We start from the raw sequence: 20,531 nt of genomic DNA, 5'->3' as shown, positions 1-20,531 counted from the left end.
CACCCTCCAAAATTACTCTTTTAGGAAGACTTGATGTTTATTACCTGTCCTGTAATTGCTTGTTTACTGAATACTAATAATATCTTTAGATGCATTTTTATCTTAATGTAGAATAAACAAAGTTCATACTTCTACATGCCTGTAGTTCCTTTCAGAAGGGGGACAGAGGTCGGGAATGGGGCAAACCACTTGAAATGCTGGGAATGAGAAAATACACAAGCCAGAAAACTCTCCCAGCCCCAGAAATGTTTCCTTCTAATGTAGATTTTTAACTTGTTCAGTGGGTAGGCTTGATTAAATGCTAGCTCCAGGGGATGGGGGGCAGAAAGTACTGTAGTTGAAAGTTGAAGAAGTAATAAGAAGAAAGAAGTGCAGCATCATGCACTCTAGTAATGAGGTGTCTTGGGTATGGGTGTTGTGTTTTTTCTCAGGCTTTTGTTTTGGTTTGGTTTTTCCCTGTACATCAAACTTGCTCATTATTTAAGTAGCTCGAATCGGGTTCTACTGGGTGACCTTACTCCTGTGACTGCAGTTGACACTGACCTCAGCTGTTCAAGAGCAACTGTAATAGTAAAGTGTGTGTACCCTGTTTTGCTGGGCAAATACCATAAGCCAAAAGGTGGCCAGGCCCTCAGCAAAGCCTGAGCAATGTCATATTACAGTGGCTAACACAAAGGCAGGAAAATAAACTAGTAGAGAGATGAAAAGCCTGCCAAGATGCTGAGTGTTTCTGCTTATGCAGAAGATGGGAAAGTGGCTTTGACCAAGACAAAAGAAATCTTAAGGGTTCCTTATTTTTAAGGAACACTGGAATGTCTCCAAGCCAGCTAAACTTCCTTCTGAAGATGACCGAAAAGAGGACCTTGCAAAATCAGCTAGCGCTGCCAGTCAGGCTAAAGCTGTGAAGAAGACGAGCCTCTTTGAGGATGAAGATGAGGAGGATTTGTTTGCAATCACTAAAGAGAGGTGACAGTTGTGGGAGGTGGGGCAGTGCATTTTTTCAGAACAGCCCAGCAGTGCCCTCAAAACTGGATGAACTCAAGCGTATTGCAAGTGTTGTCCCTTGCTACTGCTGCTGAGGAGGAAGTAGAGGTGTGTGAGTGGGAGGGGGCAGGGCTGCGCTTTTTTGCCACTTTTTTATCTGTGCTGGATCATTCTGCTTGCCACCACTGAACTGGGCTATTTCCATGCCTGCGATATAAAATCCTCTTGACCTCTTTTTATCTTCACTTCTGCAGAACAAGAAGGGAGGGTCGTAGAACTGTTGAGACAGTGAGGAAGCTGAGTCTTGTGTCTGGGATCACTTGCTGCAAATGATGGTCCTAAGTGATACTTTTAAACAGATGCAGTGCATGGCCTCTGAAGCTTTTGCACTGAAGCTTCCACTTTCTCCTCTCTCATTGCAGCCAAAGAAAACCACAGAAGGTATCGTTGTTGTTTGAAGATGATGTTATTAATGGAGAATCGCTCTTCAGCTCCCAATCAACGCTACTTCCTTCAGCTGCTAAGGCTGCAGTGGTACCTCCCCTTTCTTTTAAAACTAATGTGGAACACTTAATCTTTTTATAGTTTATCATCTTTGTTAGATACTGGATGTAAGTCTGACTTGTTTTAGACAATGGTAGTTCTAGCAAAGTGGGAATGGGAACAGGGCAGACTCAACTCCTAAATGTAAAACTTCTTACTACCATCAGCCTAATAGAGATTTCAAAATTTTCTTGACCACTAACCCTGAATTTGTTTGCTTTATGCTAAAAGCCCTTCCTGAGGATGTTTTGAGAGCTCTCAACCATAAAATACTACTAAAAGGAACAAACGGCTTACTGCTGACTGTGAAGCTAGGGCTTCACCCTTTGTGTCAGCTCAACCCAAGCTGATTCAAATGTGTCTACAGGCTTCTTACTGGCCTTCTGTTGAGGGTGCTTATGCTATCCTCTGTCTTACGAGCTTAGCCCGTAGTGTGCTGCCTGTCTGGTTGTGCTTTGGAATTGAGAGTAGGAGTTGCAAAAGCTTGATGCACCTGTATCTGTATCTTGTACATGTGTGTGTGTGCCGCCCCTGCTCCCAGCCTTGCCTTTCTGCTTACCAGGAAAATAGTTGTCAGGGCCGATAAAGATATTAGGCTTGGGAATAGAAGAAGAAACAAGCAAGCCACATTCTAGCTGCTGGCAGTCACAGGAAATGGTGCACCAACCAGACCATATTCCTAGGGCATCTGCTCTAAGCTTGCAATTGCTTCCCAGTACTCTTCAAGCAGACTCAAGAGCCTATAATACTAGAAGTCAAGTCACAAACCAGAATGTCCCAAGGGAGGGAAGTAGAAGTCAAGCATGTTGCCATTGTCCTGGATTTCTGCAGAAGGCAAACTGAGACTCTGCTATCCCACGGCAGCATATGCTTCTTATATACCCACTAATTCTGTGTCACTGGTGTTCTCTTAACTTTGCAGGAGAAAGTAAAACCAGCACAAGCACCACCTTTCGTTAATGAAGAAGAAAAGGAGGAAAAGGAAGGTCTGCCAGATAGAGCAGTGAAGTCTAATCAGGTAGAAGATATATTGCGGTGTTTAAAAGAGCCTGGAGCAGTTCCTGTGCCTAGAGGAGCAGATGTTGCAGGGCAGCAAACAAAGGAAAAAGTGAGAGATTTTCTTATGTTAGTCTGAAGTTTGGTAAAGGTTCAGTTTAAAAAAAACCCACAATCTAACACCGCTGCTCTGGGACAGAATTCTTTTTCTGGATTGCCTCTTCTATTGCCAAGGAGAGAACAACTCTGTCTCCATTTAGCAAAATCATTTGTCAGTCAAACAGCAAATTGATTAAATGCCATTTAAAAGTTGTTTCCTAACTGATGTACGTGAGAGAATTGTTTGGGGTTTTTTTGTGGGTTGGAATCTGTTTTGTTTCTCCTCCAGAGTGGGTTGGGTAATCTTCAGTCATATGAACAGAGCTTTCCTTTAAAAGATAGCCTATACTCGTGTAGGCTTTGCGCCAAGCTCAGTAACGTTGTTTCAGCATACTGTCTGATGATTTATAAATGCTGTTGGCAGCTGTGGCTTTCAGGATTGTGAATTTCTTCTCCTGGGCAATACTGTTACAGAACAGTATTGATGGTATTATTGAGTGTATTATTGAAGAAACTTCAGCAGAACTTAATCTTGGGCATGGTCTTACAGAGGGATTGTTGGGGAATTACCAGCTGATGAATTTCCAGAGTAGTTACCATGCTTTGCACTTTCCTGAGTGCATTCAAGGTTCAGGTAGTGCTGCCCTCTCCAAAGAATCCCAGGTTGCGTGAACTAGGTACCTCAGAGAAAATGACAAAGCTGCTTAATGCACCCTTGTGGTGCAGATGCAACCTGAGATATGGATGAGGAGGAAACCTTATGCAGGAGCTGCTTATCAACAGGGCTACAGTGTAGGGTACAGGAGGAAACTTTTGTTCCTCTCAGAGCCATGAAGTGTGTTCTCTTCTTTATCTACTGTTTCTTGCTAATCTGCATGTTGCTGTTCTGTCTGCTTAGGAAAAATGAGTTGAATATAGTTGTCTGCTTGGTAATGGATTGCAGAACTCCGACAACTGCTGGTGTTTAACCAAGAAAGCTTAGTGTTTTTTTGGACAAACCTGAAAAATAACAGGCTGATGTGTTAATGTTTTTGTTGTTGTTGTTTTTTGTGGAGCCTTTTGCAGCAACATCCCCAGAGCCAGCCAGTAGCTCAGGTCTGTTTGCAACATCACCACCAGCTCTGGAGAAAGTCATCAAGTCCCAAGCTAAGAAAGTGTTAAGCTTGTTTGAGGAGGAGGAAGAGGAGAGACTGGAAGATGATAACAGCATTAAAAATGCACAGAAAGAAATTGGTGTGGTGAGTCTAGGGAAGTTCTTGAACACTAGGAAATAGTATTTCTATCTCTTCTATACAAGGTTTTGTTTTTACCTTTCCCTCTCTTCATGTCATGGAGGCTAATCTTAATGTATTTCTAAAATTCCAGGTTCTTGGGTGAGAAATTATTCCTGCTTTTCCTCATGATCCTGAATCCCTTTGTAAATTTGTCCATCCCACTAACTCAAAAGCATTTTGCTGCATGCTAGTATGAAAAGAAATTCTGTACAGATGTTTTGGTGCAGCTACTTGATGTCTGCTGTACAGAACAGTTTGCCCAGTTACCCCTCAAGGTCAGAGGTACTAGGAAGTAGAAGGATGTGGAATTTGAAGCCTTGTGGTTTATCCCTTTATATTCTTTATATTGTTGCAGTTTGCTTGGTGGATATATGCCTGCAGGCTTAGCTTCAGCAAGAATCATCTTAATTCTATGCTTACTTCCGTTTTTCAAGTATGCATGTTCACTTTTTTACAAAGCCTCCAATTGCCATATTCCTGCTGTCTGGCTTTCCTGATATAGTGTATAACATCAAGACGTAGATTTTGAATCTTCAGCAGCTATATCCTGAATCCATGGCAATGCTCTTGTTTCTACTTGATGCAGGTGTACCAAATTTTTTTCTGTAAACTTGAAGTCATGTCAAAAAGTACATACCATATACTACAGTATACTACAAAGTTTTGTCATCTTAATGTGACCATGTAAAGTAAGTTGTCAACCCTAATGCTAAACACACTTTATTCAGAAGTCGCTGGAGCTGAATGAAATAGATGGCTCTTTGAGAAAAATCCTTGTTTATAGCTGCTTCTAAGTAAAAACAGATTGTAACCTTGAGTGCTGATTTACTTGTTGTGAATGTATGCTGTGTCTGGGTTTTTTTGGGGGGTGGGGCACATTGCAAGATGGTTGCAAGAAGCCACATCTGTCCTATGAATTTAGGAAGATACAAATCCTTTCAAATCTTTCCTTCAAAGCACTCAGCTGTCAGCATATAACAGTCATGAAGTGATTAAGGTGCTAAAATGCATATTCATGCAAAAATCAGAATAGGTAACTTAGGAACTTAGTCTTTTTGGTAGACAAATCTGAAAGGTGCTATTTCCCTTGCTTATCTCAGCGTAATAGGAGTTTCATGTATGGATACTTTGAGATGTGCATTAGGTTTTCATGTATCTGAGCATAAACAGCAGTTCCAGTGCTCTAAAAATGTGACCTGGCTTTTGATATAAAGTTAAGGCTGGTGCACAGAGAGGCTGAGAATGGAACAGTAATAAAAATCATAGGACAGGGTGTATGGACCAAAAATGGCATACTGGAAACTAGCTTTAGTAGGCAGCCCTTTGGGACTCCTGGATACCTGGACTGGAAAGGGGAGAATTGGGCTTTATTCTTATGACTGCTGCACCTGCTGCTTGGATTTGAAGTCTGATGTTATGCTACTGGACATTCAGTCATGCTCTTAAGAGACATCCTTTCATTTGTGTAGGTGCTGAAGAGACAGCTGGGTGGTGAAACATGGATACTGGCCTTTACCTAGACATTCAGTGGGTCCTTTGCCTTTTGAAAGTCAGACCTCGGTGCATACAGTGACCATGATCATAGAAGGGCATTGGTTTTGGTGTTCAAGCAGCTGATATTGGTTGGTTTGCCAGATAGTGGAGGGCTGATAAGGCGATATGTTTGACTGTCAACTGTCCCCCCCACCGGCAAATTTGAAAATACAAGTTCTTGGCAAAGGCAGACAATGTGTTCTGTTCTTCATTGTGGAGGTGTCTTTGCTTTAACAGGAGGAGAACAGGGAATCTAGCAACAATAATAGCTTTACAGGCCTTCAACTTTGGTGGTTTATTTAATTTTATTTTATTCTTCTTTAAAAAAGTAGCTTAGGAAGATAATTAACCAGATTCTCTTTATCTCACTTCTCTGTCCTGCAGCCTCAGCTGAAAAATTCAAGGCATAAAAGGCTTATCTTCCTGAAATAGAAACCTTACTGTACACTCATGATAACATACTGCATTATTTTTTTTTCTTTTCTTTCCCCTTCCTTCTAAGGAAGCTTTACAGGTAAATAGTAGCAGCTGGATCTCAGGTCAGCAGACACAGATGCATTTTGGTTAATGTCTTCTCATCAAATTGAACTGTGAATACAAATATTTACATTGTCAGTTTTTGTACAAATTTGCAAATTTGGTCAAAGAAAAATATATAACTTGCAGTTAAAATTGTATTTTTGTTACCAGGGTCATAGTGTAGCCTCAGGTGAATTGTAATCTGCCTTATCACTAGGCAAATAACCTCCTTAAGGAGGGCGTTTCTCACTGTGTGGACCTTTCTTCTCTCCTTCCAGGCTTCTGAGAAAAGTACTCGGCCCAAAAGCACTGGCGTCTTTCAAGACGAAGAGCTCCTCTTCAGTCACAAACTTCAGAAGGACAATGATCCAGACGTCGACCTCTTTGCCAGCCCCAAGAAGTCAATGGTGAGTTCAAAGTCCTTCTCTGAACCTGCTATTTAAAAACAGTCTTTGAAGAAGTCTTTGAACTGTGCAGCCTACTGGTGTTCCTTGTTTGAACACAGCTTAGAAGTCACTGATTTCCAGGGAGGACCAAGTGCTAATATCAATTCAAGCATCTTGGGCTGAAGGAGATGTGCTTTTGATCTGTGATGCATCTTTTCTTTATCCTTTCTCTCTTTAGTCTGCAAACCGTATCCTGAAGCCATCATCTGGAGGAGGCCTTTTTGGGGATGACGATGAGGATGATCTCTTCAGTACTGCTAAAACGAACATTCCGGTATCTGTTCCTTTGCTGTAAATGGCTTATATAAAAGACATTGGGAAGAAGTGTATGGAAGGGATTTTTCTCAATATGTATTCCCACAAGAAATGAAGTGACTTCTCAAATCTTTTTGAGAGAATAGAAATTGCCATTGTGACCTTGAAGACACAGGGAACAAACAGATACATTAGGACTCCCAAAGCTGGGATGAGAGGATTGGATTCTTTTTCTTTTTGTGTACCACTGGGACTGGCTGAGGTGTAAGAGAACACACCTGAGCAGAAGTCAGAGTAGTAGAGTTTGTATTGTTTTATTAACTTACTAATATTACTTCCCTGTAGTTCATGCATGACTGCTGAGTCTTGCTCTATGACTTATGTAATTAAAGTCTCTGCAGGTTGGTTTGATTTAAGGTTTTGAATGCAGTATTAAAATCCTTGTGATCACAGGGTTGTTTTTAGAGGGTAAGCAGCTGCAGTAATGAACTAGACTGCATTACAGGTGGTCTGAGGTCAAAGTCCTAATGTGCATTCTAAACTGTTACTCTAAATGTATTTAGCTTAATTAAATTGAAGCCAACTTTTACTTTAGTCTATTTTCATGTTGTCATGTCTATAGCTGGAAGTTAGGCTAGAAAACTGGCAATAGTTCCTGGAAATAGTTTCTCTGAGGACGGTGGAAGGGGTGGTCTTAAGTAATTAGCTGCTTGGCAGCTATATATGGAGCCTGTTTGCTTGAAAACATAAAAATAGCAGTGTTCCTTAGCTAGCTTTGTGCTTTTGTTTTCCCTGCTGTCCTGTGCATAAGGAAATATGTATGCATTTGGAAGTTTATTGAAACTCTCATTATTTATCATTAGCATAGACAGCAAAGGTTGAGGTAGGCTAAAGGAATGGAGGAGTGGAAGGCCCTTGGCATTGCAGAGCCAAAAGGCAATGCCTGCTATGCATTGCAGAGTCAAAAGATGTGGCTAGTTTTCTTTTCAGATAGAAGCAAGATTTTAAAAAGCTTTGCGCTTTTTTTGTTGGTGTTTTTTTTGTGTTTTTTTTTTTTAATCTACAAACCATGCTTTTAACCCCATTCATGTTGACTTGTGTTCTTAATGCTTTCAGAAAATAGCTGAGAAGAAAACACTTAAGGCCAGTACTGGTCCTTCCTTGGAGAGCAGTAACCTTCTACAAAATGCTTTAAGTGCCAAACAAGATGAAGCTCTGAAGGCAGTAACTACAGAGGCAAGTACTTAAATCTCACGCCCTGAACAGCATGCAGAGAAAAAGGGGATGTATCATTTTGTTTTAAATAAGTCTCTTGAAAAGATCAAAACTAATGCCTGGATTCACTGGCTGCAAAGTGGCAATGCATGGCCAAACTTGTCTCTGCTTATTAGCAGGTGCACTGTTACTAGCAAGAAGTTTAAATGCTGTTGGTACAGTGTTTTATTCATTGCCCATACACTTACAAAGGCAAAGTACAAGGCAGTGAAGAAGTACACCTCAGGCCCTGTTGGATTGAAAATGGGTTGTTATTCATTCTACTCTGAAGTGCCAGTGTCTACTGGAGTGAATGTGATCTTTAAAGTATAGGATAGGCTTTCTCAGAAAGGTGATTGGGGCATGCAGCACAAATCTGTGGCTGTTAAGAATCTTATGATGGAGACTTTGATAAGCAAACGAGACTCCTACTCCTGTCTGTAATCTTGTAGAACCAAGGATCTCTGAGAGAGGCAGTCTGGATCTGAATTCAGGCTTGTGCCTCACCAGAGCTGCTTGTTGGATTTCCATCTGTAGGAGATTAGCTTTTCATTGTGGGAGTTGGGTGTTGTTTTTAATCCCATGGGCTGAGGAACATAGAGCAAGTCTGTAGGGCTAGTAATTAGCCTGTCTTCCCTTATGGTGAAGTATTCCTTGAAGTGTAGCACCAGGCTTGTCTTCCCCCCCACCCCCCCCCTTTTTTTTTTTTTGTAGCTACTGACAGTGTGGTACAGGAATGATCTCAGCCTGTCTGAGGTTCAGCTGAACATCACATGCCTTTAAGTGAGGAACAATCTCCTCAGACACTAGGATTCCTCTGTCATGCTATCAAGATGCCCAAACCAGTGTCCTAACCCTTGCAAACCCCTCAGTTCCTTCAGCCTGGCTGAAGGAGCTCTGACTGCCCAGCCACACCAACAGCAGTAGAGCCTAGCTCAGAGAACCATGTAGACTACAAACTTGTGAGAGCAAGCTCTGGGAAGAGCACCTTAGCTGATTTAGTTCATCCCTGAGCCCTAGAGTTGATGCAAGTCTTCAGACCAAACAGCTGCTCTTGCTCTATTAGTCTAGTCTTATTTCTGGCACTGATGGCCTGCTTTCTATAGAGGAGCACTCACTTCTCTGAAGTTTTTTTCCTTGCAGGCTAAGAGGGTACAATTCTGTAGCCCTCCCAGCATCCATGTGGGCTTCACTGAAATTTGTGGCCCTATCATAGCCAGTCACAAAGAGAAAAGTTAGTTACATAATTATCTGGCAACATGGCTTCAGAGAGTCTTAAGGGAGGGAATAAGCAAGGAGGGAGGGTAGTTGTCACAGTGTGATTTGACTGGTGGTGTGTGTGACCTGGAGAAGATGGTAGTTGTTGGTTTACTATGGCAAAATATAATAATGGGTAGAAGGAAGGTGGAATGAAATGTGATAATGAAGATGGGGGTATGGCATGTGGGGAATTGAAGCTGAAAATTGAGTAACTGTAGTTCTGGTGGTAGAATGTGATGATAACAAGGTATCTTCAGAAGAAATTGGTAAGCAGTGAGCTGCTTTGTATAGATGTATTAAAATGCAAACTACAGTCTGGTTGATAACAGCTTGTCCACTTGTTTAATCCAGTGTAATTTTGTGCAGAAATCTACAGGTCCTGTTCCCATTAAAACCAAAGAGCCCTCATCTCGGATTGGAGAGCTACAAGTAATTAACTTTACTGGCATTTTGACTTTCAAAAAAAAAAAAAAAATCTTCCTTGCCTCACTGATGGCTTTCCCTGAAACAAAATCTTTTTACTTCCTTACCTTACTCTTGCAATTAATTTTTTTTTTTCAGATGGCGTATTTTCCTATTACTTTTTCTGTATTGCATGTTTAATATTACTTCCCCCTCCCATTTCAGACCTGACTCTGAGCAGCACTATTTACTTTGTTTGGGGGGCAGAGGGTGGGCTCCTCTTTGACCTGCTATTCTTCTCAGCACTATTTTAGGTATGTTCAGAGACTCTTAGGGGTTTGGGATTTTGGTTATGTCCCTCTTCTGCCATGAAATGACTAATAACTGTCTATATCACAGTGTCATCTTAATGTCAGAACCATTGTTATCCTCAGACAGGATACTGAGCTACATAGATGTTTGGTCTGACATGGCCATGCTGTTCCTGAAGCTTTTATATAGAATAATAGTGTTAAACACTCCACAGACTTAGTGAGACAGAGGATGTGGGAGACACAGAAGTGCATAGGTGTGAGAAAGGCCAGGCACTTATAGAACTTGAATGCCTACATACACTAGTTGCTGCTTCTCTGGAGCCATGCTTGTTCTTGAGCAGTATTAACATGATCTCTTTTTGTGTGTGTGTTTTTGTTTTCTGTTTTGTAGGCTAACTTAGCTATTAACCCTGCAGCCTTACTACCTGGTGCAATGCCTAAGGTCTCTAGTATGAAGTCCCCCTTGCCAGTTCTGGACACTCCATTGCATGAGCCCAAGGATGTACAAAACAGCGAAGCCTCCTCTGCTGCAGGAAACAATGAAGAACTAGGTGTAAGCTTTGATCAGCCTATGCAAGCGGATACCTTGCACAGTGCCAATAAGGTAACCTTGGTATTTAGGAAGATATAAAGGGGGATTAAAAAAACAGTCTGTCCTCATGCAGGAATTTGTGTTTTGGTATGCAAGTGCTGCTAACAGTGTGGTCTATCTGAATCTAAATGGAGGTGTGGAAATCTAATCTCCTGTCACTTCTGTGGACACTGGATTAAACCTCACTGAAGAGAAAGTCAAGCCTCCTACATTCTTAGCTCTGTAAGGGTCTTATGCATATGCCTAATTCTGTGCCTTTTTAAGCTATATGTGTACGTTCCCCAAATGCAGTGGTTTTTCCTATAGGTTAAAGGTATTTTAGCATAACATCTTGTCCTGTCCCAGGAGACACCATCCAGAAAACCATAAAAAAGGCATCTCTCTATAAAACATATAAAATACATTATGGACAGCTACTGTGGCAAGATACCAAGAACACATCACTGCTGTAGGTTGACCTTTACCTCCTTTGTGGATAAAAATGTCATGTTGCCCTGAACTGTCAGTCCCAATTCTTTTTCACACAAAAAAATTTGTTTTTAAAGAAAAAACCCACACAAAACCAAAACAAAAAAAGGGTTACAGTTTTTGACATGGCAGATCTCCGTCTCCTGACTCATGTGGTTTTTATTCGTACCTTTTACTTTATGGACTGCAAAAAGCATATTCTAATTAAAGATTTAGGGATTCTTTAAAAAAAAATAATAAAGCTTGAACCAAGTAGTTAAGATTTGGTCTGTGTGCTTATGACTTTATAAATCTCTTGGGTTTCCTGAGAGCAGCAATTTGAATAAGATAACTTAGGTTCTTAACTTTGATTCTTTCTTTCCTTAACACTGCTGGGGCTGTTCATTACTAGATGAGCAGTAAAAATGACTTGGGAAGATGCAGCAGCTGTCACCACAATGGTTGACATGACCCCTTAGCGTCAAATGGGTTTGAAGCTTGTACCTCAGACTAATGCATTATCACGTAGGCATAGTTGTTTCCAATAGCAGTATGTCCTGCACAACAGACAAACCCCTTTATCATAACACTTTTAAATAGATAGGCTTGCAAAAGAATAAATAGAGCTCCTGTAGCTGCATATGGTCAACCTTGAATGTTCATTTTAGCATAGTGATGATGCACGTTTGTTTACAGAATTAATCTGAGAAGAAGCATCTCTATATAGTGAATGTTTTTTGTGGCTCAGGTTACATGTTTTAATTTTGGCATGTCATTGCTTCTTGAACCTTTCAAGTTTGAGTTTAAGCTGTAAATACATGCAGCCAAATGCGCTTTTTACTAAAGGCTGGAACAAAGCAACCTACCCAGTATTCTGGCTGTCCTTTCAAAGAACACTGCATGAACCAGGGATCAGGTTTTTTGTTTTTTTTTCCAAGTGCATCTCCCTTCCATCATAATCTTCCTGTTTTTCAGCCATGCTCTGATCAGTACAGCCCCACACTCTGAAGGCAAATCTGCTTCTGCAATGATTCTGACAAAAGTACATGGTTCCTTTAACCTGTGCTGCAGCATATCCATCCAGATTGTCCTATTCCAACAGAACAATTAACAACAGGGAAGAGGAGGTTGCACTGCTCTGTTTCTTACCTGTGTGGATACTCCTGTCCATGTGGGATGTGGTAGAGGCCATGATGAAAACTTGCAGGGGAACTTCTTTAAAAGCAGCAGAGGAATGAACTGCAGCGGGCTATGCATAAAATGAAATTAAATGGAAAATATAATTAGTCATGGCTTGGACAGACTAAGCGCACTGCAGAAGCCCCTGGATTAGCAAGATGTCAGGCTGACTGAGGTATTACCTAAAGCCAAGGGGCTAGAGTGGCTTGCTGACCTGTGTTGTGACTCTCTAATTGCACGTGCTGTTGCTTTTGTACCACAATTCCATCTGCTGTGGAATGACCATAGGGCAACAAATCAAAAGTCCTGGGTTATTTTTCTGAACCTTGCTGCAAACTACTCCAGCCTTGAATGTCCTGCTTGTGCATCTTTCCGCTTTCTGAAAAATGGGGAGAATGGATGATGCTGAGCTGATGATGAATGGTTCCTGCTGCTTCTCCTTATAACCTAAATCTGTGTCTGCTCAGCATTCCTTGCTGAAGACTCCCAACTGAGCATTTGTTTAAATGTACATGTAGCTGTTTAAGTTACTTAAACCAGAGCTCTGAGGAGAACTTGTAGTTAATTCAGTTTAGTGTGCTAGTATGAAATGGGTAATGCATTTAATAAGTGTTGTGAAGATGGACAAAGTGCTACAAGGAAACATAACAGGAATCCTAACTTGTCTTCTGTGAAGTGTGGGGTTTTTTTTCCTTCTGTATAAACCTGCTCTGCTTTTATTCCTTTCTTGCAGACCAGAATCAAGGTTACAGGAAAACGAAGACCTCCTAGCAGAATGGCCCGCCGTCTAGCTGCCCAAGAGTCTGAAGAGAGTGAGGAGGTGGACACTGCTAAAGAAACACAATTCTCTCTACCAAAACAGATGTCAGCAGTAGTGAACATAAAGGAGCCTCTTGCTACTGAAGCAGAGTCCAAGGAAGATGGCTTGCTTTCTGGCTTGTCACTACCAGCTCATGGCAGTGTTTTGCCTGCTGGGACAAACAAACTCCTTCTTTCAGAATCCACAGATCAAGGGAATGATCTGTTTGAATCAGAAGACCTTTTTGCAAGCAGCTCAACATCCAGACCAGTTGCACAATCAAACTTAAAGGAGGGAATGCCAGACAGTGTGGCTAAGAAACCCATCAAGGGCAGGGAGAAGCAGCCTGATCTGTCTGTTCTGGGTGTTCAGGACAGCAATGATCTCTTCCAGCCTGTGCAGAAAAAATCTTCAACAAAAAGCAGCCCTATACCGTTTTTGGAGGAAGAGGAAGACTCTCTTTTCACGTGTCAGAAAACTGGAAGAAAGGAGTTGAAATCTGCTGTCTGGCAAGCTGTTGACCCTACTGCCCAAGATATCTTTGAGGTAATGGTTGAGCCTGCCACCTTGGCCTTTGTGATTCCCAAGGCCTTATGCAGACCCCTCTATTTAGACACAGGCTTAATGGAGGCTGCTGAGTAGGGTGGGGTGTACAGGATAGCTAGTGAAGTAAACTGTCAATCATGCTCTGCTTCTGGGCAATAGAAACCCTTTCCTTGGCTGTTCACCCCCTTAATGGCAAGAGTGGATTAAAAGGTGCAGCCTTAACACAGAGCAGGCGTGTCACAGAAAGTGCTGCTGTGACAACATACCTATGCTTATGACCTTTTTCAGAGTAATAAGTTATTTGGTTCTTATCTGTTAGCTGTCTGTTCAACGCACAGCAGCTCAAGTAACTCTTTTAAAAAAGAAATAAAGTTGGCAGGCTGGGCAGCCTCTGTGTGCTGTACTTGACCTGTGCACAGTCCCACACTAAGGTGCTTGTGCTGAGTCCTCCATGGGGAGAAGGGATGCAAACTCCTCAGGTTTGAGAAGTCCAAGGCTGTCAGTCTTCTAAACATCTCAGCTGCTGTGTACAGATAATTTGACTATTCTCTTGAATGTGTTGTGTATTGATGATCTCTCTATGCTTTGCTCCAAGGATGATATATTTGCTACTGAGGCAGTTAAACCAATGAGCAAAGCAAAAGAGAAAATGCCAGAGACTAACCTGTTTGATGATAACATTGATATTTTTGCGGATCTCACCATAAAACCAAAAGAAAAGACGACCAAGAAAAAGGTGGAACAAAAATCCATATTTGATGATGATATGGGTAAGTGTTTACCATCTGGCTGCTAATCGCATAATATTGTCCTGAGTCGCATTCCTTGGAGATGTTTTAGAACCCTTTGCTTTCTTTCAACTTTTCAACTGCTCTGAAATCTCTGGTCATCTTTGGATTTTCACCTTGGATGAGAACTTCCTAGATTTGTAGAACTAGCATGGCATTTAAATGATTTAGGAGAGTGTATAAAATTCTTCCGAGAGGAGGAATAGTTTAATTCCTGTAGGGATTTTCTCACCTGTGGGAATTGGAAAACTTCTCTTGTCTGGAGATCTCATGTTGACATGAGATACAGTCTCTGTTGCCATTTGCACAGCTTTTTGTATTGTACTTTCAGATGAATCACTGATATGAAGAAATTAGCATGTCTTCCCACCCCATCTTCACTATTGTGTTGACTACCTTGGAGCCCAAAAGATTTTGTTTACATCCATGTATACCTAGAACAATTTACAAATACTACACCTGACAGCAAAAGTTGTATAATTTGTTGAAAAAGCAGCATATAGTAATATGAAATGATGCAAAGCATGCTCCTTTCTTATTTCCCATCAGTGGAGGTATTGAAAGTAATTTGATCTGCAACTATGTCTGTTCTCAGGCTATTCATGTTTATAGCTCTACTTTGGGATTGCTTATATTTCTTTTCCTCTAAGACAAAAAAATCCCTTCTCCTCTAGCTTTGATTCTTGTCAGTCTTCATTCTTTCTAAACTATTCGAATTGAGTGACTTATCTTTGTTTTGCTTGGACTGCTGTTAAGCATTCCAGCCTGATGGAATGACCTGGTTGAAGTCTGTAAATGTGTTAGAAAACTTGCCAGAGAATGAACGAACATCTTGAGATTTCAAAACCTTCTCAACTGGTGTTAAAAATAAGACTTAAACATTTGCGGGCAAGGTATTTGAAATATGTATTGGATGATTAAAATACCTGATTGTAATAATTTACATTTTTGCATGTAGCCTATAGCAAATGAAAAAATTTACCAAACAGTTATCCCTTTCAAATATTTCAGCACAAAAATCCAGATTTCATGTTGAAAAAAACAGTTGTAGAGTGCCACTTGACAGTATCTTGGAAAATTAGCCACAACAGAACCTGTTGTTTGTACTTCCACTTTTGAAATCTATTCTGGTGCTAAGGCTTGTTGTTTCATGTCACATCTGATCATGATACCCAGAGCATCTGCAGCACCCTGTGTCTGATAGACTCATCTTCCTCTAGAGCGTTGACTGTTTTGTAGCGCAGCCATAGGTATGCAGCTTTGTAGTGCCTAAAGCTATGGAGCTCCAGAACACCAACAGGAGTGTAGGGAAGATGCCTGAAGGTGAGGATGCACTGCTGGCAGTGGAGTAGTAGAACTGGCACTTGCGTACACTTCAGGTTAAGGGTTGGCTTAAGTGATCATGGTAGCATTTTATCAGGGCTGTATGTTGTTGTCTTAGGAGGTCCTTTCTGCTGCAAATAAAACACTAAGTGGGTGCAGCTTCGGGAAGCAAGCTGCCTTCCTTTGTCCTGCCACAGCTTCTAGTCACTATTTACTACATTTGTGTTAGGCTTGTGGTGGAAGTATTAGAAAAACTCTTTCTCAGGTCTTTATCCTCCTAGCCTCCTCAGTGACCTTACAGCTGATGACACAAACATCTTGATGTCACCTCTGCATGTCTGCAAAATGGTGATTGAGCTTTCTTGTGCATTGACAAATACTGTTTTCCATGGCCAAAACTATCCTATTCCTTAAGCCTTGTTATAAAATGGGAGTGATACCTCTACTGCTTATGGCACTCACTGTACTTCCCCTCTGCTGTGAAGCCAATCCATGTGATAGCTTCTTGCTTTGGAGTGATGCCAGTAGGGGGTTACTCTGTTTTACTGCCTTTCTAAACTGCTCTTGTGCTGAAATGCTGTCCTGGATTATTTCTGTGTAATCCCTATGATCAGCACAGTAGCTGACATGTGCTGGAGTGGAAGAAGTAGCGAGAAGAGAAAGGCAAGCACATCGTGATAGGCCACTTGGCCTCTGCTCAAGGTTAGGAGACATGCTGAAGGCTGAAATACTAGTTTTTATATTCTGGACTAGTCTCTGTATAAGACCTGTGTTTTCTTAATAGGGACTCAAGACCAGTTATGTGCTACTTACACTGGCCTTGTGAATCACTAGTGATCCACGTCTCTTAGTCTTGTAATTTGATTTTTTTTTAATCCCCTCATAATCCAACTGCATAATCTGAGTATCCTAAATTTAAAACCTTAGCATATAGGAAGAGATATGCTGTTGTGTGTGCCCAGGAAACCTCAGGGCAACACTTCAGCGTGTGTATGGTAGCAGCTCCATCTCTTTCTATGAGCACAGTCCTAAACACAACCAGTGCTAGCCACAGCAAGAACTGCAGGTCTGTAAGCTCTGCTGCTGGCACAGGGTATCCAGGTTGGAGGGTTTCATTTATACCTATTGTTATCCTTCAGAAGAGAACTCCTGTCTTAATAGCAACATGATATTTTCCACTTTGTGGTCCTACTTATTCGTAACGGAAATGCTTGTATTGAAGGTGGTGGTGGGATATCTTGATTCAGGACTGTAGACAGACTTTTTGAATATATAGTAGGATGGCAGTTGTAGCTGTCTGCCTCCTTGCATCTTAGCTGTGCTCTGTTCTCAAGTGATTTATGCTGCGTTCTTATTGTGCTGTAGATCAAAGACACTTGTATGGCTAGTGGATGTCGCAACAGTAGTCTCTAGCAAGTACTATCTTTTCTGATTTTCTTTGGCAACAGCCTCACAGCTCTTGGACCTCTCAGGTTCCTCACACGCTAATGTTCTAGATAAGAGGGATGTGGCACTTGCATGATGGAATTTATTGTGGAGATTTAATTTATTAGCACTTCTCAAATGCTTATGAGAGCTTGAACATGTTATAAAATACAAGTATTATGCTGCTCTACTGAGAAGAAAAAATATTCTTAATATGACTTACAGCTAACAGCTCCTACGTATGTCCTTACAAATGCATCTAGAATTGCAAGCAGCAGGAAAACATTTGTTTATCACAGAATGTCCTTGGCAGTCACTGATGTGTGCTGTAGACTCTTATGTACAACGTTACTTCTGTTTGGCAGTCACTTCACATTAAAATATCTATTTTTTTTTCCTTCCCCTTTAGATGATATCTTCTCTAGCAGCCAAGTCAAGATACCCACTCCCAAAAGCAGATCTTCCCAAGCAGCCTCAGAAGCAAAATCTGAAAGCAAGACACTGAGCACATTTGATGACCCGCTAAATGCCTTTGGAGGCCAATAGCCAAGGGGAGTGTGTTGCAGAGAGGAAGGCTTCCTTATGCCCTGTCCAGTACTAACACTCTGGATCCTCTAATCCAGTAGAGCTGAAATGAGATCACTGTGGATATTAAATGAGATTATCCATTTGAAATGGTTAGTATTCTCTTGTGCTGGGTATAATTGTGCGAAATGATTTATTTTTTAAAAAAAGACAGTAACCTCCTGCTATCTTGTTTCCCTGGTGCCCAGATGAATATAGCCTGTGCAATACCTGCAATGAAGTAATCTATTATACAAAGTATAGTTTGTTTTATTGAACAGATCTATAGAGAAAATAATTGGTAAACAGTAAATGGAGTCTGCTAAACTAGATCTGTCTGTATGTCTTACTTTCCTCTTTACCACTTGCTAAGGATGTCTGCATCATGGCTTGAAAACAACCAAAACCACTACCATGCCTTGTCTGAGTTAGCTGCCAATCTACTGAGCTAATGTTAGGGTAAGGCTGGGTTCTGTTATCAGGTACAGCTTCTCCTCTTACGTAATCAAGCAGTTAAAAAATCTTGGTGCAGGACTTGACACCAGATAGAGATAAGGTATTTAATATTGGCAGCTAATGTGGTCTATAAAAATGACAATGGTTAAAACTTGTCTGCCAGAAAGTATGTTACAGATGAGCACCTAGCGCTCCATGAAAACAACAGAAACCTAACATTGTCTCCCGTTCAAGTTGTAAGCCACTAAATGAGATTTTTCACCTGCCTGGATTTGCCAAAGTTTTGAAAATAACACTTTCCAAGAAGTCCATCTGTACTGAGCATGCTTGGTCACTTCCAGGTTAACAAGGCTATGGACATACCTTAGTGCAGAGACTCACTTGTGCCCAGAGGCTTGTTGTCTGCTTTGCTTTCTCACCTGTTACACATTGTAGGCTGTTTACAGGAGGTTGCTATTTTGTGGAATCCCTTTAACTGTCCGATGCATTTGGCTTAACCTACTTGCTTTCTGTATTTTCTAGATTGCCCTTCTGGAACCGATGCCATTAACCATACTTGATGCCTAATGGTAGACACTTGCTCTCATGCATGCATACAAACAGAGCAAATACACAAATGCAGAAGGATCAAATGTTCCTCTTATTTTACCAGTGACTGCCTGCAGTTCTGACTTTAAAACTAGATGCACTGGTTTTTAGATAGCAATGTACTACTTATCTGTTCTGCTCTCTGTGAATTTAAAGTATGTGCTCAGAGGACTTCTTTGAGAGCAATTCCCACTTTCACTGAAGCTCTTGTTCTGAGACATCTGCTTGAGTCTCTTCTTTCTCAAGTTGGATTCACTTTATCAGGCACGGTAAATACTACAGCTGAAGCATCTAGCGCTAATGAGGGTAAAGCAGAAGGAAAGGTTGTAAGGGATAAAGGAGAAACATTGTGTATTGATTTGCGCCATAGGTGGGCCTGGCAATGATTCATGTTAAGTGGGGGCTAAGTTGAGAGTAGCAGCTTGGAAAAGAGTGCGGGAGCTATTTGCAAATGGGTGTCTACAGTGAGAGCACTTGTGCTTTATTTATAGGCATTACATCTGCTGCATATGCCTCACACATGATTTGGACTGCTGCTTTATTCCTTTCTTCTGTGCTTAGAAGGGCTTCAAAGACATACTGGGGGAAAGAGGAAAAAGATGGTGAATTTTTCTCTTTTCTGCATCCTCCTTTCTTCTTGGCCCTTCACATTAATAACTATTAGCATTGCAAAGAGTGTTGTTCACAAGCCAAGAACCCTGGGAGCCAAAAGCTGTTGGAGTAAAACAAGAAAAAGCTCTTGCCGTAAAGCCTTTCTTAAACTTTAATGTGAAAGCTCAGTAGAGAAAAGCTCTTGACAGAAACTTGCACCATGACGTAGATCAAAGCCTTTCTTCTACCCCAAGTCTTTCTAAACTGGCATGGGGGCAGTCTCTTCCCCCTATGAAAATGTGTGGTCCTCAGTTAACTCCCAGTAACACACTGTGAAACCTGGTCTAGGCACTTCACTTTTGGGAGGGCTTGGTCTGAGCAGTGGCTTTTTAAACTGAGTTTTGGCTTGGTGTGTCTTTTTTTGCAAATGTGATAACCCATGGCTGCATTTTCTGGGAAGGGCAGAGCTGGAGGCCCAGTGTTACAGCACCCAGAACTTGCTCAGCACTCTTTGTCAGAGGGCTCCCATACCTGCTATGTATGTGTGAAAAACCACAGTATTTGTTCCGAGTGTTTTAACTGGGCCTGAAACCTAACAGCTTGAATCAGGGCAGGCCTTGCATAATTTAAAACCTAAAGAGAAAGTAAAGTGGTTAATGTAATTGGCACCTCCTAATCAGCTAAGTTTGTTTTCTCTAGTATTTTGCCAGAAGCCTGATCCTCTGAGGGAAGCACTGCTCCTGGACACCTTAGACTGAAGCAGGATTAGAGTCGAGTGCTGACCTTGAGTACAGGTCCCTGAGAGCAGTGCTCCTCTCCCTGCCAGCGGCCGGGGCTGCCCCGGGGCCTCTGAGGAGACCAGGGAGGCCTGCACAGGCTGGGAGTCACCGTCATCCTGCTCGTGCTCTGACTGGGCCCAGCGCTACGCTAGTAGGCGTGAGGAAGCCCTGGGTGCCTCTCGGGTTGCATTTGAGGTATAAATGCTGGTTTTGCACGTTTTTCCCTGAGAAAAGGCCAACGGTGCGCACGCAGCGTTAGTGCAGGGGCGAGCCCTTGGAGCCGCAGCCCCCTCGGCCTTGCCCTTCCCCGCCACCCCGTGCGGCGGGCCGGAGGCCACCGGGCCGCCGTCAGCCCCGCCCCCGTTAGACTACATGTCCCAGGAGTCACTGCGGCCCCCCCCCCCGCGCGGGCGGTTGTCACGTGACCGCCGTCGTTAGCGGTGGGGACGTTGCATCCGGGTCCTTCCCCGCGCACGCTCCGCGTCTTAACGACCACAACAAGCGAGAGCAGCGCGGCGCGGCCCGGCGGACACCCGCCCCGGACGGCGCCAGGAGCACCGCCCCTCGAGGGAGCC

At 42.1% G+C, this 20,531-nt stretch overlaps 1 protein-coding gene across 6 annotated transcripts in view; it reads left to right on the top strand.

Annotated features, from left to right (window-relative positions):
* Positions 1–20,234, top strand: part of LOC126042444 (WASH complex subunit 2A-like) — a 40,600-nt gene extending 20,366 nt beyond the window's left edge. For 3 of the 6 annotated variants that reach the window (XM_049809525.1, XM_049809524.1, XM_049809528.1), the window contains 12 exons: positions 803–966; positions 1,407–1,518; positions 2,450–2,635; positions 3,678–3,860; positions 6,227–6,355; positions 6,573–6,668; positions 7,766–7,885; positions 9,530–9,592; positions 10,271–10,483; positions 12,831–13,442; positions 14,038–14,212; positions 17,388–17,872. In XM_049809525.1, the coding sequence (XP_049665482.1) occupies positions 803–966; positions 1,407–1,518; positions 2,450–2,635; positions 3,678–3,860; positions 6,227–6,355; positions 6,573–6,668; positions 7,766–7,885; positions 9,530–9,592; positions 10,271–10,483; positions 12,831–13,442; positions 14,038–14,212; positions 17,388–17,524 (2,190 nt within the window). In that variant the 3' untranslated portion in view covers positions 17,525–17,872. Of the gene's footprint in view, positions 1–802; positions 967–1,406; positions 1,519–2,449; positions 2,636–3,677; positions 3,861–6,226; positions 6,356–6,572; positions 6,669–7,765; positions 7,886–9,529; positions 9,593–10,270; positions 10,484–12,830; positions 13,443–14,037; positions 14,213–17,387; positions 17,873–18,520 lie in introns of those variants that run through there. The other 3 variants (XR_007507157.1, XM_049809527.1, XM_049809526.1) reach the window with 3 other exon arrangements.
* Positions 20,235–20,531: the final 297 nt, after the last annotated feature.

The sequence above is a fragment of the Accipiter gentilis genome, chromosome 9 (genome assembly GCF_929443795.1).
Source record: "Accipiter gentilis chromosome 9, bAccGen1.1, whole genome shotgun sequence".
NCBI lineage: Eukaryota > Metazoa > Chordata > Aves > Accipitriformes > Accipitridae > Astur > Astur gentilis.
This window is presented reverse-complemented; position numbering and strand designations above follow the sequence as displayed.